We start from the raw sequence: 16,580 nt of genomic DNA on the forward strand, positions 1-16,580 counted from the left end.
CACACCGCAATCAGCATCGGCCCCAGAGCCCCAAAGTTCCCGGTCCACCAGTCTCAGCATCAGCGTCGACGTAAAGTCCCAGACTCAACCTCCCATGGAGCATGGCGGACACCACCCCCCGTGGCCCATGAACCCTGAGCATCGTCCCAATGGCAGTATACCGAATGGCTACAACCATGCCATCAGTCCCTCCCACGCCAATGGACAGCCGTACCATGCCCAGGCCCCGCCACCAGTCCAGCAGTACGGCCAGCCAGTGACTCCATATGCCCAAACTCCCTACATGACAGACTATGGAGCCGCCCAGCAGATACGGAGAAAACAGGTTCGCGCCACCCAGGCTTGCAACCATTGCCGCTCGCGAAAGCAGAAATGTGACGAAGCCCGGCCGTGCCAGTTCTGCAGAGAGAACAACTTCGACTGCCAGTACAAGGATGTACCGCCACCCAAGTGCGTCGCTCCCATCCCACATTTGGTCCATCGCTGACGCCCCCTTAGGCAAGATAGAAGCATGATGCAGCTCCAAGACAGCGTCAACAACATATCTGAGGTTCTATCACAATTCGTGGACCAATTCAACAACTGGAAACAGGGCGTTGAGAGCAGACTGCCGCCAACGCGGAACCATGAGATGATTTCGAATCACGCTTCGCCCGAAGCTGCCTTCTCCGCTCAAAGGGACCAAAACACATCAAGATGGCCCACCATGCCAGGAAGAGGCCAGATGGGTCGAGCCAACAGCCAGCTCAAGATGGAATCTCCAGTTGTTCCCCACTCCAATGTCATGTCACCTATGAGCGCCATCAAACAGGAGTCACAGTATCCGCCTCCCCAAACGCCTGCAACGCCTGCAGACAGTGTGAGGACCGAGCCCAGCCATCCCGAACCCGCCACTAAAGATCCCAAGGAAAAGGACGGTCTTCAAGGCGATCACACTACTCCAGCGCACAAGCTGCTCGAGGAGTGGGCACAGATGAATATCTTCTACAACGGCATTCCCTATCTGAAGCGCCTGTTAGATAACGGCCAAAAAGTCTCGGATTACCCAATGCAGCTAGAGCAAGATCGCGGACTACTACGCGTCTGGGGCGTTGGAGAAGGCCAAGATCTGAACGACGGAGCGCAAGGTCCCGGTAGCCCCGAGAGCAGCAATGATTCGGAAGCAACTTCCCCAGCGCCAGGCAAGGACGGCCTATGGGGATACCCGAACCTGGACCACTGCAGCCCATCAGAGCCGAGTAGCACTCCTCGTGAACACCCTCCACAGTTTCACCAGAGCGGACTTGGTCCGGACGGTCGGCCCGACTTTCGCCGCCATGTCATGTTTGACTTGCTCAAGTCGTACATGGAGAGCATGCACATTTTTCATCCCTTTATGAACGAGGGCAAGCTGAAACGCATGTTCAGGGAGTTTAGCGACCAGTACAGCCCAGAAGCGCGCACTGCCAACGTGCGATCGCCTGCTACTAATGGTGTGCATCAGCTCAACCCAGGCATCAAGCGCAAGCGTTCGGCCAGCGGTCTGGATGGCTTGCCATCGCCTAGAGTCGATATCGAAAGGTCACTGCGTAACGCCATTGTTCTCTTGGTCATGGCTCTTGGCAAGGTAGCCTCCTACACAGACCCACTGCCTGCTCCGCAAAACGACCGGAGTCCCTATGTTCACAGCGAATGGGGCTACATACGGAATTCACCGAACCCCAATGGAAGTTTCGCTAGTGAAGGAGCTGAAGACAGCCGTCCGAGGAATATCGACATACTACCAGGTATGGCGTACTATGCCTATGCGACTGATATACTTGGCAATCAACAAGGAGGAAATACGACTGCCCATGCGCAAGCCATGCTACTCGCTGGCCTGTATCTGAGTCAGTACGCAAGAGTCCTGGAGAGTTGGAGTTGGATCAACAACGCCTGCAGGATCGCTCTGGTGCTCATCAAGGCCGACTACACCAAGCTTCTCCGTACGAACAGTGACCGAAGACATACCTGGAGTCGTAAGGAGCGGTATAGACTGAATCTCGTCATGTGTGTCTATTGGACAGCTTTGCAGCTGGAATCGTGAGTTTGCTGATTATAACCAACTACCTTGACCTATTGCTAACATCTGTTTGCAGTGACATCCTGGCAGAAATGAGCACGCTACCACCGTCCGGCATTTCCGCACACCAGAGTGCCATTATGTATCCCGAAGGCGTAAACGAAACCTGGCCACAGGATCCGGACAACTTCATGCAACAAGAAGACGCAGGCGCTGGTCCGAGAAATGATTTGATGATGAAGCTTTACTCTACGCAAACATTCCTTCGTGTTATTCTCAACGTAGCGCACAACGCCTTGTACGGACCCAGCGGTCGCATGAGCTTCGACCCCACTAGCGTTAAGGAAGTCGCATACCACGCAGAAACCCACGTGGGCGTTTTGGAGAACTGGAGGAGACTTCTTTCACCAGAGCTCGCCTGGGATGATCACGAGCCTCCTTCGACAGATCTCAACATTGCGCGTGTGCGCGCAAAGTACTATGGTGGTCTCTACATGATGTTGCGGCCGTACCTGAAGCTTGCGAGCCATGTGTTAGAGTTCCCACCCCCACCTCCGGGTACTACCGGTGCCTCGCAGCACAACTCGCCGTCTGCCTACGCACACTCTGCCACCAACAGAAATGTCCAAATGGTCGAACTCAACGAAGACCAGAAGAAGATCATCGGCGTCGCCTGTAAATGCATCCATAGCGCTATCCAGAGTACCATTGCTTTTGATCGCGTCGGCGAGGAGCCCGGCAGTACATACAACTACTTTACGCCCACGCGCAAGAAGCGACTCGTTGTCACAAACATCTTCGGCACACTTCATGCGTAAGTTACAATACTCGTTGCATACACGCCTTTTTGCTAACATGCCAATTTAGACAATTTGGGAACATGCTTGTCCTAGCATCCGTCTACAAATCCAAACTCTACCCTCTCTTGCCTGCCGACACATGGCTCACAAAAGCCACCCTCTCGGCCCTGTTCAAGCGCACCATATCCGTCATCAGCGATGTAGCGCCCAACTCGCCGATTCTCCGCATGGATCTTGAGATTCTCCGCAACGTCCAGCAGCAACAGGGTCTCGAATGATGTCACGACTGAAAAGCAAAAAAAGGATGTGGCCATGATGGGGAAAGGAGGGGGACCCCTAGTCCTGGGTCCCACAGAGATCAAGGTGCATATGCTTGGGGCTCCACACATACACACCATCGATCTCCATTGCCATCTTGATTCCCGCCCTTGGGTCGATCCGGATCGTTCTGCGATTTCGATCGTGCATTGATGACTTGCATATGTTATCCCGGCGCAACGCATTGTTATCGCTTTTATTTTAACATTTTTACTTCTTCCTTTCCTATTCCATTTTCTTGTATCTCCCCTTTTTGCTTTTCATGCACGCGCGCTGCTGCTTGGCAACAAAGCGAGATCATCAAGTCCTCTATTCCCCACAATCTGAACCTCCCATTTTACCGTACCTGTCGCGTTGCCAGCTTTGCCAAATATCTATATTACTTCCATTGCAAGATGGGAACAATGTTTCTCTGTAGCCTGCTTATTGTCTGGTCTCTTTAGGGGACTCTTGCTCAGTGGAGGATATAAGGGGAGGAAGGATTTATACCTCCCGTTCGCACGTATACATGCAACAAATATCATTGGGCGGCTAGCGCTGTTATTATATTTTCTTCATCATCTTACAGCACATGTGGTTTCAATTCGTTGCTTAGCCTGGGTCGGAAACCTGCAAAGTTGAATAGCCATCTCTCCTCATCCTTGTTGTTCTTTTCATTCGTTTTGGCACTTGTTTTGCAAGAACAGGGCATTGTCATAGGCATAATGGTGCGTTGACGGCTACATGATGATGCCTACTGCTCTTTGGGAACAACATGCGTTCTCACCGATCAAACTAATAAGGCGCGTGTATGTGGGTTTGGGGGCTGGGCTGGCTGATTGGCTGCAAGCCTGGTTTATTCGACCGGCTTGGTGTGTATCGCTGTCATGTGCATAGAGAGTGAGTCGCGAGTCGTTCATTTTCCTGGCTTTTACCTCAAGTCCAGCCACGGCGGGGTCTCTCTAGTCCTATTTAGGTAGCTCCTATCGTCACGTCTTTCTCTATGCTTGAGCCTTTGCACTTGCACAACCCACGACGAAAAGATAGTCTCGCACATCCTTTACTATATTGCGACTCGTGGGTGTACACACGCCTTCGCAATTGGCCGCTCGCGAAGAAAACCGTTCCCTTGTTCTTGTCATGCACAAAGTCTTGCTCGCTACAACCCTTGCTTTTAGTTACCCTACAGTCCTACAGTCTACCGATGAATGACAACGTTTCTTTTCTACCACCACACGCAAAGACCCGTTCGTTCGTTCGTTCACCCACACTTGCATCTAACACTAACATAAACGCCGGCATCCAAAAAAAGCATCCCGTCCCCTTTCGCCAACACCAATCATGAGCTAAGCCGACGCCACCATTTGGAATTGTTTTTTCGTTCCAGGTCCGTCCCCTCACTCACTTGTAATCCTGCATGTGGCATCCTTTGCATGCATCGGTCTTGCCCTCCAAACCGCCCGATATTTCTCGCAACAAACACCCTTATAGCGGTTAACAAGTTTTACCCTTGCTGCGCGTCGTTGCTTAGTATTGCCCTGTCCCTGTCCCTCACAAACCTCCTCCGAAAGCGGCCATATTCTCGGCTTCAAACCCTGGCTAATACTCACTCACGCGCTTTAACAATAACATTCTATGCTTACCGTACAGTGGCGTGTTTCCAAATACTCTCGTGTTCATAATGAACAGGCTGCGGCCGAGATAATGGAACTCAATCTATCCGTGATCCCCGTATCGTGGAGAGGGAGAGGGAGAGAGAGCGACGCGGCTTTCTCTAGCCATCGATCGCCTCGAGCCGTTGAACGCTCGTGCGAAAGGACGTGCAACCCGGGTTTGGGCGGATGCGCGGATGCGCGGAGAGCATGGGGGATGGGGGGATGGAGGACGCGGGGAGGCAGGTCTGGCGTCGCGGTTTCTAACTAGGCCCCCCGGCTGCACGGTTGCTGTGTGTTCTGTTCGGCTGTGGTGGGATGTGCGAGTGAAGCGTTTTGGCTGCAAAATCGACATGTGGGTTGACGGGGCGGATAATTACTCATCCCATCGGTGAAAAAAAAAAGAAGACGGGATATAGGTTGTAACTTTTTGGGGTTTGGAATTACACAGACTACGGTATTGTTGTATACTTCCCGAGAGTTATGTCCATTCGACGCCACAATTGGTGGCAATAACAGCAGCTGCAAGATAAGTCGGCTGGTGCCGTTTTTATTTAGATATTTGAGTTGTTCGTTCAATCTATACGTGGCTGTTTTGCTATAGGCCAGGAATAAGTTTCCGATATCTTGACTTGACTCAGTTCACGGAAGGATTTCTCGTATATCGTATAGCGAGATCTGCAAGTCAGAGTCACGAACAACTACTGAAGACCGACACTGACGACCGACACTGACAATTGCCGCAACATGCGCTATGCACTATCAGTAGTCTTTCCTTGCTATCAAAAGAAGCAAAGAACAGGGCTTCTGTAGGGGCGTTTGTGGCTTGAAGGGATATCTTATGGTTAGTCTAATATGAAACCACAAGTTCATGATCGGTAGACTAGGCACCCCTCTATTGCAGGACAGACATTACGGTAATGCGCAACATCAAAACCTGCATGGTAGGAACAGTACTTGTTAGTGACCAAAGCAAAAATGCCCTTTCATCTTATCCATCCATGTTGCTTTGATCTTGTTCCTTTTTTCTTCGGTTTAAGCGCCTCTTTCTGCACGAGAGAGAGAGACAGATTGTGGCTATGCTAATGTGCGCAATTAACCTTGCTTGACCACGTGCAAGATGTTTTTTTGGCTGGAAAGTGCAGAAAAAAGCAAAACACGGCGAGGCTTACGGCCGTCAGATTTGATTGTTACCGGTAGACCCTTGTCGCAATCGTTTGGTCATGTGCCTCTTACTTGACATGTCCGAGACCCAACTTCAGGTCTGTACATGACATGGCGCGATAATCTCACATACAATCTCGGAGGGAATTCCGGCGGTGCAAGAAAATTTGGCCAGAATGGTTTCCTTGGGCAGATTGTTCATTGTATTAGCAAATTGGTGCATGATAGTTTTACAAGCTTCACACACACACCGCATATATGACGGCCGAGACATGCGGTATACCGGCGCCTAGTAAAGCGTAACCTTGGGTCCGTCTCGTAAACGCAGCGACGGTGACTTGCCAGAAGCGGTAGCCAAACCCGCACTAGTGCTCAGCTGGGCATGAAGATCTTGCATGGGTGAAAGTCAGATTCGGTTGTTCAAAGCCAACTGGTTCCTGACGCCTTCGGTCGGCCGGTCTTTCGCCGGTACTATCAACGGAGGGTGCCGGTCCGGTGAATACATAGTTTGGACCCTGAAGCTATCTTGCAAGGGCTGTTCCATCGCTTACTTAGACGCGAGTCTGACGTCGCGTCTAACCTCGGGACGTCGGTGGACGCAGAGCGGAAACTGACACCACAAGCGGACGGCGGTGAAGGAAAAAGCTGCCAAGGCAAATGCCGACGTCTCTGGCACTATACATAACTAAGTATGCTGCGTAATGTGCTGATTTGCAACTAACCTGGCCCTACATGAAAGCATCAAATTAGAGTTTTTGAGCGTTGCAAATCCACCCGCCTGTATTCTTCCGACTGCAACCATGTCGTGGAGTTGGTGTCCGTGTGTCGATCTTTTTGGGGGGGCTTTTGGGGTCGCGTATCTGCATAGGGCAGGGACCTGCGTCTCCAACAACCTGCTCACCTCCAAATCTCTGCCCACGGGGGTTCGCCTAGCGATCATTGCTAATTTCATCACGGAACAAAGAGCCTGGATGGGGATTGAAACCGGTTGGACCCTGTTTCACATCGTATTCGATTTCATGCCCCTTCGCATCTCTCTCGCGGCAATGCCATGGCATGTACCGCGCCTCGATTCCGAAGGCCCAGGGTATGGTAAGGCGGACGTTAGGCAGCGACGATTCGCGTCCGTCGCCTTGGGAGACCCAAAAAAAAAGCCTGCAAGGACAGAGGATGCGGACAAGTCTCCGAGTTGCTGATCTCCGTCTTGCGTACCGGGATAAGGTTGCGGCGCTCGCTTTGCTTCGGCAACTTCAAACCTTCGGACACGGTGTGTAGATCAATATCTGTGTCATAACTGTCCCTTTTGGGATCATCGCTGATGTCGCAATGCGATGCAAGCTGACAATGTAACTCGTTGGACATCGCGACGCTTGATTTATCGATTGTCGATGCAGCCGCCGTCACGCAGGGCCACTGTACATACATGTTGGAAACGAAAGCGTCATCGACTCATCGAACCCGTCCTTGGCTCGTTTGCTTTTGGCTATGTTCGCGAATATACGAGCTGTAGAGATGCAATAGCAACCATGTTCAACATAGCGAAGACCCTCGGCCGTTGACCAACTACCCTGATCTTCTTCCTCGGATAATACTGTACTTACTGTAACGACTCACGGCCCTGAAAGTCATCGTGTATATGAAATCACGTCTGAGAACTGTTGGTGAGATCAGTGCGGGACGCCGCAGCCCTATGCACCCCACATGACCATGTTTTATTGACAGCTGCAGTCTGCACTGACCTTCGATAGCAATAGCGATATACAACATGTAGCGACGTCCTGACGCGCTCATGACCGAAACAGAGGGTAAATGCATCGACTTGGATATTACCACGGAAATGAGGCGTACGAACCATCGGAGTCGTCACCGCCAGCCAGACGACCTCATCAGCCCGCCATCTAGGCCGTGCATCCCCGCCCTTTGCCCTTTCCACCATGTATCGTGTGCAGTCACAACCTTGGCCACAAAAAAACAACATGAAAAACCTGTGCTGTGCCTTTGGTTTTACCCCCATCTTCGCCAATCGAACGTTTGGTCCCTCACCGATCAGACAGGCGTCGCATCGGCTAGAGGCACTTCCCGCAGGGTAGGCTGCAGCTGCAGCCGAGATTGTGGTGGTAGATGTTGGGCCCCACAACGGCACATTGCTTTGCAACATGCAAGATGCGCATAATCCACCTTTTCTAACCTTGGTCTCAGCCTAGATGCAAGTGTGTACCGTGTGTATTGACCTGCAGCACCAAAGGCCCTTTTGTCTCCGATATCTTATCTGTGACTGCCCGCGTGCATGACATCGCACCCAAGTAGGAGATATTTCTGGAACCTTTTTGGAGTAGCTTTTACCGTCCATGTTGGGGAGCGGCTGGGGCATGCGTCGCTTGGCATGGTATCCGTGGCGCCACGGCTGATCCCTATGTTGAAACGTATCTTGTTGTGTGCGGGTGGATGCGGTTGTCCAAGCCCGCAACGTGTTCTCTACGCGTCCTTTGGTGCATTTCCAATTTTGGATGCGGTTCCGATCCTCAACCGCGCCTCTACATCTGCGTCGTGTTCAGCCTTGGCATCTTTGACCTTCGCCATGGCTATTCGCTTGAAACACCGGATTCCAGTCACCATTTTCTTGCAGCTGTCGCAATAGAGGCCAAGGCAGCATCGAAATTCCTGCCGAACGGTCAAAGTTCGGTTCTTCCGGCAACGAGTCGGGCTTATTCCGAGGGCAAGACATGTACCACGTCTGGGTCGTGTCTATCAAACATGTCCTTGTCTATTGTTGCGTTATCTGATTTCCCAACCACTGGTCCAGGTGTTCGCTCATGTCCGCACCTCAAGTCCGCGAGCCCGGCATGCCCTTCTCGGACTGGGGATACAGGAGGCTGGCTTCATCATCGGTCCTTCAATGTCAGATCATGGCTGGTCGTCGGCTCCTTGACCCACAAGATACCTGTGTGTCAAATGCCAACAACTGTGCAGTCCCCACAGAGAGTGAGACGCCAAAATTGTGGGAACTGCAGAGGCGCGCGGCGTGTTTGTGGGGCTATCGTGATGACGGGCATTAGACGTTGACTCCACCAAGGCGCTCGCACCGAGTTCCAACGAGCTAGAGCAACAGGGACAACTGCTCGCCCGTGCCTAAGAATGGACCATGTGGACCGCCTGCGTGAACAGGGGGCTGAAGAGTCTATGAAGCGGTCAGCGACTTCATGTACCGGCAGAGAAAGTGGCACGGATTTAGCTGCCCAACGTACCGAAGGCCTCAACGGATCCGCTCTCGCTTTCGGCCCAATTGCCATGTCGCATACAGTGCTCTCGGACACTCGCGAACAAGGCACGGAAGACATTGTCAAGCTATCGAGAGCCACGAAACGCATGCTAGTAAAAGCCATCATGCCATGGAAAGCCATCAAACCTATGTATTGCTTGATTGACGCCCAACGCAACCGAGAAGACGGACGAAGATCACGACCCGGTTCATACCTCGGAGGCATAACTGCGATCAAGTCGTATTGTTGACTCATACTATGGCATGCAATATGTCTTGCAGCTGCGAGTTTGACGAAGATCCGGAGACGGTCCATTGCGACGCGCGTCGGAAGACATGACTGAGCTCAGGTGATGTTGTCATGTATGAATTCTGTTATCGCCATGGACATGATATTCAAGAACATCCGGTACCCGAACTTAGTCAGCACGTTGAGACTCAGTGAATAGGTAGAAATTCATCAATGCTAGTCAGCAACTCACGTGAAATCAACGACTCACCTAGGCTACCAACCACTAGCGATGCTTGCACGGGTGCGCAATAAAACAAAGGCAAAGTTATCGATACAGAAGACGATTTCTGAACAAGAGAGCGCTCTTGCTGTGGAAAGGTTTTGTTGTTCTCTTCAGCTTCACCATGCCACTTGCCCCGTCTCACCAGTCGTCACTACCCTAACACAATTACCTCGTTCCCTCAATGCTGTCAACTCTTCTTTTTACTCCTCTGGATCTTCTGCATCTGCCTAGAATATCAACCTAGCTTTTGCTTTGTTAGCCTCAACATGCACGATCCACGTCCAACATATGGCCGTGTACGGATGCAACGGCGCCATGTCCTCTTGTACAACAGTGACTCTAGAAGCCTTGACTGCCTATCGGCTTGCTCACAATCACCGTGCGACCATGAAGTTATGCGAAGAAAATATGAATCTTTCAGTAGATACACTGCACTACATCGATATCTGCACTTTATCAAGTGCCTGCAAGCGTATGCACAACGAGTCCCGCAAATAGGGATAGAATAATGTGAGAAAAGACGGAGAGAAAATGAGAATGAGGAAGTAGCAACCATGTACCGCTACACCTATGCACCTGCTCCTACACCTCATCCACAGCGTCCCCGTCACTCCACATACCTCGACCCTCTACCTTATCCTCACCACCTGACAGCGCGCTCATACGATACAACGTACATGCTCAGGCCCTACCATACCGAACCCCAACAACGCCAGAGCTCTCACTACAAAGCACCATATTCAACTCAAGCCACGTGTTACCGGCCTGTACAAACGCCGTCTTGGAGGCACGTAAGACCAGTACAGACGCAGCAACCACAGACAAAACAACAGTCCGAACGTGAACGCGAAACATCACTTCCCCCTCGCAAGAGCAGCCTCAAGAAAACGGCGGAACGACGCGTTCACTTTGACCTCCCACCTGCCGCGCTGCACCAAAGTGCCAGTCGAACGGCGCGCATAGCAGCTGAGGAGCGGGAGCAAGAGAAGGAACGAGTACGGCAAAAGGGGCGAGAACGAGAAAGAGAGTGTGATAGAGACAGAGATAGAATTTGGCAAAGGGATCAAGAACGGGAGCGAGACCGTCAAAGAGAAAGAGATACCTACAAAGAACCCCCATACCGCCCTCCGGTCCGTCCAACACCACCACCTCACTTCTCGTCATCACGCCGCTACGACGAAGAAATGTATAAACAAGACTACAGAAATGACTACACAACCACATCCTCCTACAACACCTACGAATACGACGCCCATCGTTCCCACCACTATACCGCCACCACCTCCTCCCAGCCCCTCTACCCCTCCCTCTCCACTCGTCCCCCTTTCCTGAACCAATCCCCCCTCCCCACCTACCCAACCGTCTATATAATAACCTACGGTACCTCTGTCCTGCCTAGCCCTAGTAGTGAAATATCCATCTCAACTCTTCTTGCCTCCCAAGTCCCAGCCCGCACACCGCCCATCCCACACCTCTATACCATCGACGCTCGCACCATGCAACCGCCCAACCCCTCCCTCTGCGCCACATACTCTGGTATCTCGCCTCTGATACAAGATGTTGTGATGCAAGATCCTGCAGCGCGGAAAGCGGCGAGGGAGGCGGTGGAGACGTTGTTGGCGTTTGGAGAAAGGAGGGGACGGGGAAGGCGAGGGGAAGGTGGGGGCATGGAGGTCTGTCTAAGTGTTTGTTGTCACGCTGGTACACATCGTAGTGTAGCGATTGCGGAGAGGATAGCCCAGTGTGTGAAGAGTGAGGTGAGAAGGGCGGGATGCGAGGAGGGTGTTAGGGTTGTTTGTCGCCATGTGCATCGTGTCAAGGGGAGGGGTGATCCTTTCTAGGTCACTAGGAGAGTTGGGAGGTGCTTTCATTCTACCTATGGCTTCCATTTTACATTTGAGGATAGGCGATTGGCGTGTTGCTAGAACTCAAAAGAGCTAGAGAGGAGAGAGACGGAGCACTCCTGTAGGTAGAAACCACTACCATGCGTGATACCCTAGATTCTGCATGCGAGGATGTAAGATAAAAAAAATCAGATGTTCATTGTTTCTTACATTACGGGTAAAACACCACTATATTGGATGCAAGATAGTCTTCTTTCCAGAGCGCCAAAGGAAACCCAGTCACGGTTACAAGAAACTTTTGTTCGTCTCGATAACCTCACTAGCCTAGTCATACACTTCCTTTCTCCTCTCTTTCCGTCCTTTTCTACGCAACCTTCTTCTTCCCAATGCTCATGTCGATACTTCCCAAAACCCACGTAGCAGCGAAGACGGCGAACATGCCTAGCGTGATCACAACCGGCTTCCTGTATCCCGCCGTCCAGGGGTAATCGTACGTCACGATCAAGTCGCGGTCTCTGAACTCGTCTACCAAGTTGATGGCCGTCAAGGTCAAGGTAGTGCGGCCAAGAGTGTCCATGAAGGTCTTGTGAAGCGTCGTCTCATTGCTCACGATTGGGACTGTGGTGGAGAATTTGACATTCTTTGCGCCCTCGGGGAGGATAACGCGTAGGTTGACGCGAGCGTATGAGATGCCTTCTCCAGAGCGGGGGCCCTCGAGGAAGGGTACTTTGAGCACATATGTCTCGCCAGTTGCGAGCTTGCGGAGGTAAGAGGACAAGTCGGCGTTCCAGCCCACGCGGAAGCTGTACTTCCAGGTTCCAAAGATGGGATATCGGGGCTTCAGTTCCAACAGAGCTTCCTTGCTGCCAGGACGGAACTTGGATGTCGAAACATTGCCAATGTCGTCGGTAAAGTATGGATCTACTGCGCCGGGGGCAAGTGGCATGACCAGGCCCTTGAGCGCAGACGTGGGTGGGTTCAGGTAGCTTTGTCTCTGCCACTCGACGCGCGAGAAGTGATTTTTGAGGCCTGCACCCTGGTTCACGAGCCAGTACCGCTCTTCAGAGGCCAAGTTGCCGCCCCAGTGCGAGACTTCAATGTCGCGCTCCAAAAGTGTGGCATGAGTAACGGGTTTGGTAAAGTCGTAGCGCACGCTCACGGGCTGCTGGGCGCCGGCGGGCACGTTATTGTAGAGGCCGTATGTGAAGGTTGAACCCTGTTTCTGGGGGTCGGCCTTTTGCTCTTCATTGAGCTCGGCGGGAAGGGTCGTGTAGTCCGGGATATCGGTGTTGGGAAACTTGACCTTGGTTCGCTGCTTCTCGGTCACGTAGGCCGAGGGGGTGTATGCGCTGAAGGTGTACTGCAGGTACTGCTTGTCCGTCTGTGCAATTGTCGCGGGAACTGGCTGGAGTGCCGAGAGGATGGAGTAGGAGATGCTGATGGTCCGTTGGGCCTTGGGTGCAAGCGCTTCGGGGAGATGAATCTTGTAGTATTCAACAGAGCTGGACATGACATGTCAGACGGGCTTGCCCCAATTGCACCATTGAAGCCTACCTTTCTGCATCAAAGCCAACAACTTCGACCTTGAAGATGCCCTTGTCGACTGCCTTCTTATCCCTCACTTCCAGACCTCCAACCTTGGCCAGCAGGCTCGAGTCAAAAGGCAGATAGTATTCCGACTGCGGCTTGGTATCAATGTTCTCGATTATGACATTGATGGTTTCGCGCGGATACGCCTTGTCCAAATTGGTGGTCCGGACCAGATTGGTATTCTTGAACACCTGGGGCGGCGTGAAAGTGGTGGGGAGCACTTGCTTGGATAGCAGCGGTTGCGAGAGGTTCAGTTCGGCGCACCCGAGACTTGATAGTGCTGCTATGCAGCTTACGAGGGAGAAGGACCTCATTGTGAATAGCAGCCAAGCTATCCAGTCATGTAAGAGGTCGGTGTTGGACGAGACGACGAGAATGGCCTGGGTGAGTGTGAAGGTCGATTGCTGAGTACACGGCTGTCAATTGCGTCGTGTTCTCTTCGGAGTTGCTGGCACCTCCGCGTCTGTGCGTCTGTGCGTCCACAGCTCAAGCTTCAGCCCCTCCACGGCTGCACTACAAACGTCACTCGCGCATATTAACATGAGACTGCTAGCAAAATCAACTGGAAGACCGCGCATTCCTACGGCGTCTGCTGCCATAGCGACGTCTTTGGGGAGGCGTCATCTAACCAACAATGGCTTCTTCCGCGTCTCGGAAGAGGTGCGCGAAGCTCTGCATTCGAAGAAGCCCGTTGTCGCGCTGGAGACGACCATCTACACGCATGGTAGGCATGCACAGCCCAATCCCTAAAGGGAACGCATATATAATCGTCCCACAGGCTTCCCCTATCCCGAGAACGTAGCCCTCGCATCCCTTCTCGAGAGCGTAGTCCGAGCCAATGGTGGTATTCCGGCCACCATTGGCGTCTTGGATGGTGTAGCACGTGTAGGCATGGACCCAGAAGAGCTCATAAGACTGGCTTCTGCCGCTGGTCAATCCACTACCCTGAAGCTTTCCAGACGTGACCTTGGCTACGTGTGCGGCATGCGATTGACCGACAAGTCCTTCAATGGAGGCACCACCGTCTCCGGTACCATGCTGCTAGCCCATCTGGCTGGAATCAAAATTTTCGGCACCGGTGGTCTTGGTGGCGTCCATCGCGGAGCAGAGTCAACCATGGACATCTCATGCGACCTTACTGAGTTATCTCGCACCGCAGTAGCAGTGGTGGCGGCAGGGTGCAAGAGCTTCCTCGATATCCCCAAAACTATAGAGTATCTTGAGACCGAGGGAGTTGGTATCAGCACTTTTGCCGACGGACGTCCGGGAAATGTGGACTTTCCTGCTTTTTGGTCGCGTGACAGTGGCGTCAGGAGTCCGACTACCATCGCGGACGAGATTGAAGCTGCTGCTATCATCTGTAAGTCTTCAGTCTAGTTGAAGAATTCAATCTGATCCAAGACTCCAATCTGCTTGAAGGAGCTAACTTCTAACGCTCTACAGATGCTCAGCACACACTACAAATCACCTCCGGCCTACTCTTCGCCAATCCAATTCCAACCGAGTTTGCTATACCCAAGGAAGAAATGGATGTGATTATCGCAGATGCCTTACGACAAGCTGATGCCTCCCACATCTCCGGCAAAGATATCACGCCCTTTGTCCTAGCTAAGATCAAAGAGCTCACCAATGGCAAGAGCATCCCCGCCAACCGAGGACTCATAGAATCAAACGTCAAACGGGCAACCATTATAGCACGAGAGCTTGCAATCCTAGAAGCGAAGCAGGAAGACGCCCAAGGGTGAGCCAGCCACTCTTGTTGCTTGATAGTAGAACTGGCACTGATGTAAGTATATTAGACAAACTGCCTTTTCATTCACTCCCCTTCAGTCCAGTCCTGCGGCTACAGCCGAAGACCGGTTACGTAATGCATCTCTATCGCCCTCTGAACCTCTTCCTTCTACTCCCGCTACTAATTTTACGCCTGCGTCTGAGACCAAACAACATGCCGATATTGTGGTAGCAGGCGCCCTTGCAGTTGACTTTTCGTGTGACTATGCCCCCTTGTCTGCTTCTGCTAGCAACACCGATCCACTGCCGCATACGTCCAACCCAGCAGTAATCACGCAAACTCTTGGAGGCGTTGCACATAACATTGCCAAAGCCGCACACCTACTCGGCTCATCTGTGCGTCTTCACAGCGCCGTCGGAGACGATCTAAGCGGCCGTGCAGCAATCGCTCAGCTCCAAGAGGAAGGCATGTCCGTATCTGGCATCGAGACGCTCCCTGGCCCCTCTCGAACCGCGCAATACGTTGCCATTAACAACACGAACAAAGACCTCGCACTCGCAATGGCAGACATGTCAATCCTAGAAACAATCCCCGATACCACTACTAGCCACCTCGCCAATCTCATTTTCAACAACAGCACATTCCACCGCCCTAAAGTATTCGTCGCAGACGCAAACTGGTCCTCATCCGCCCTACATATCTGGCTCCAATCCGCCCGCCAGAAGAACACCACCACAATTTTCGAGCCCGTCTCCACCGCAAAAGCCCTTCGTATCTTCCCCCCCCGCCAGCACTACAGCTCCCAGTCCATCTGTCTACCCCCACCCCCTCGCACACATAACAACACCCAATATCCACGAACTCACCGCCCTACATACCTATGCCGAGGAAAAAAACTTCTTCTCCACAACGCCCAGCTGGTTCACCATCATCGACGCCCTCGGTATCCCGACCACCGGCCTCCGCGTCCCCCTCGCCCTAACCGTCGGTTCCGACGTCGTTGACCGCGGTACCCCCTCAACAAGCCATCAAACTCCTCCCCTTCTTCCCTACTATACTGACCAAACTCGGTCCCAAGGGCGTATTGATGACACGTCTTCTCCCGTTCAACGATCCCGCGTTGCAGGATGACACAGAGAGACAGTTTGTGCTGGCGAGGAACATGAATGGGGATGCGGAAAGCGGCGTGGGTGGGTTATATGTGAGACTGTTTCCAGTAGAGAAGGTGCTGCAACCTGAGGAAGTCATCAGTGTCAATGGCATTGGCGATACGTTTTGTGGTGCGCTGGCACATACTCTAAGTCAGGGCAGGAGGATACAGGATGTGGTTGCTTTTGCACAGAGAGCAGCGAGTCTTAGTTTAAGGTCGAGGGAAGCAGTCAGTCCGGGGCTGAAGGGACTCAGAACTGTCGTCGCCTAGGTGACATGAAATACTTCACACACTAATATGCACAGGGTACGTACGCCAAATACACTTGATAGAGATACGATAGCAGGGCTTACGTACACTGTCACTACTGAATATTATGTTTTATATAGCTGTGGTTGTGTGGGCATTCACAAAAAAGTAACTAGGAATGTGTTTACGTTAGCCTACTGTAGCAAAAAAAGTCATAATTTAAAGAGCTACATAGATAATAGACAGACAAAAAAATCAAAAACATACAACAGCGGGGATTCGCCAGT

General features: G+C 52.2%; 6 protein-coding genes across 6 annotated transcripts; 4 read left to right on the forward strand and 2 right to left on the reverse strand.

Annotated features, from left to right (window-relative positions):
* Window positions 1-127: 127 nt before the first annotated feature.
* On the forward strand, window positions 128-3,119 carry PtrM4_030480 (C6 zinc finger domain containing protein; the record flags this gene model as incomplete). The annotated part of the gene is made up of 4 exons (XM_066103910.1): window positions 128-450; window positions 499-2,061; window positions 2,118-2,855; window positions 2,909-3,119. The coding sequence occupies 4 exons, from the start codon at window positions 128-130 to the stop codon at window positions 3,117-3,119; spliced, it is 2,835 nt and encodes a 944-aa protein (XP_065966112.1).
* A 5,310-nt stretch (window positions 3,120-8,429) lies between these two features.
* PtrM4_030490 (uncharacterized protein) lies at window positions 8,430-8,534 on the reverse strand (the record flags this gene model as incomplete). The annotated part of the gene is made up of 1 exon (XM_066103911.1): window positions 8,430-8,534. One exon carries the CDS (start codon window positions 8,532-8,534, stop codon window positions 8,430-8,432), a length of 105 nt encoding a protein of 34 aa, XP_065966113.1.
* A 555-nt stretch (window positions 8,535-9,089) lies between these two features.
* On the forward strand, window positions 9,090-9,464 carry PtrM4_030500 (uncharacterized protein; the record flags this gene model as incomplete). Its single annotated transcript, XM_001941960.1, has 1 exon — window positions 9,090-9,464. The coding sequence occupies one exon, from the start codon at window positions 9,090-9,092 to the stop codon at window positions 9,462-9,464; it is 375 nt and encodes a 124-aa protein (XP_001941995.1).
* Window positions 9,465-11,936: 2,472 nt separating this feature from the next.
* PtrM4_030510 (Ribophorin-I domain containing protein) lies at window positions 11,937-13,476 on the reverse strand (the record flags this gene model as incomplete). Its single annotated transcript, XM_001941962.2, has 2 exons — window positions 11,937-13,074; window positions 13,127-13,476. The coding sequence occupies 2 exons, from the start codon at window positions 13,474-13,476 to the stop codon at window positions 11,937-11,939; spliced, it is 1,488 nt and encodes a 495-aa protein (XP_001941997.1).
* Window positions 13,477-13,702: 226 nt separating this feature from the next.
* PtrM4_030520 (Indigoidine-A domain containing protein) lies at window positions 13,703-14,907 on the forward strand (the record flags this gene model as incomplete). The annotated part of the gene is made up of 3 exons (XM_001941963.2): window positions 13,703-13,886; window positions 13,941-14,522; window positions 14,606-14,907. The coding sequence occupies 3 exons, from the start codon at window positions 13,703-13,705 to the stop codon at window positions 14,905-14,907; spliced, it is 1,068 nt and encodes a 355-aa protein (XP_001941998.2).
* Window positions 14,908-15,981: 1,074 nt separating this feature from the next.
* On the forward strand, window positions 15,982-16,314 carry PtrM4_030530 (RbsK, Sugar kinase, ribokinase family; the record flags this gene model as incomplete). The annotated part of the gene is made up of 1 exon (XM_066103912.1): window positions 15,982-16,314. One exon carries the CDS (start codon window positions 15,982-15,984, stop codon window positions 16,312-16,314), a length of 333 nt encoding a protein of 110 aa, XP_065966114.1.
* Between the last annotated feature and the right edge of the window lie 266 nt (window positions 16,315-16,580).

The sequence above is a fragment of the Pyrenophora tritici-repentis genome, chromosome 1, assembly GCF_003171515.1.
Source record: "Pyrenophora tritici-repentis strain M4 chromosome 1, whole genome shotgun sequence".
NCBI lineage: Eukaryota > Fungi > Ascomycota > Dothideomycetes > Pleosporales > Pleosporaceae > Pyrenophora > Pyrenophora tritici-repentis.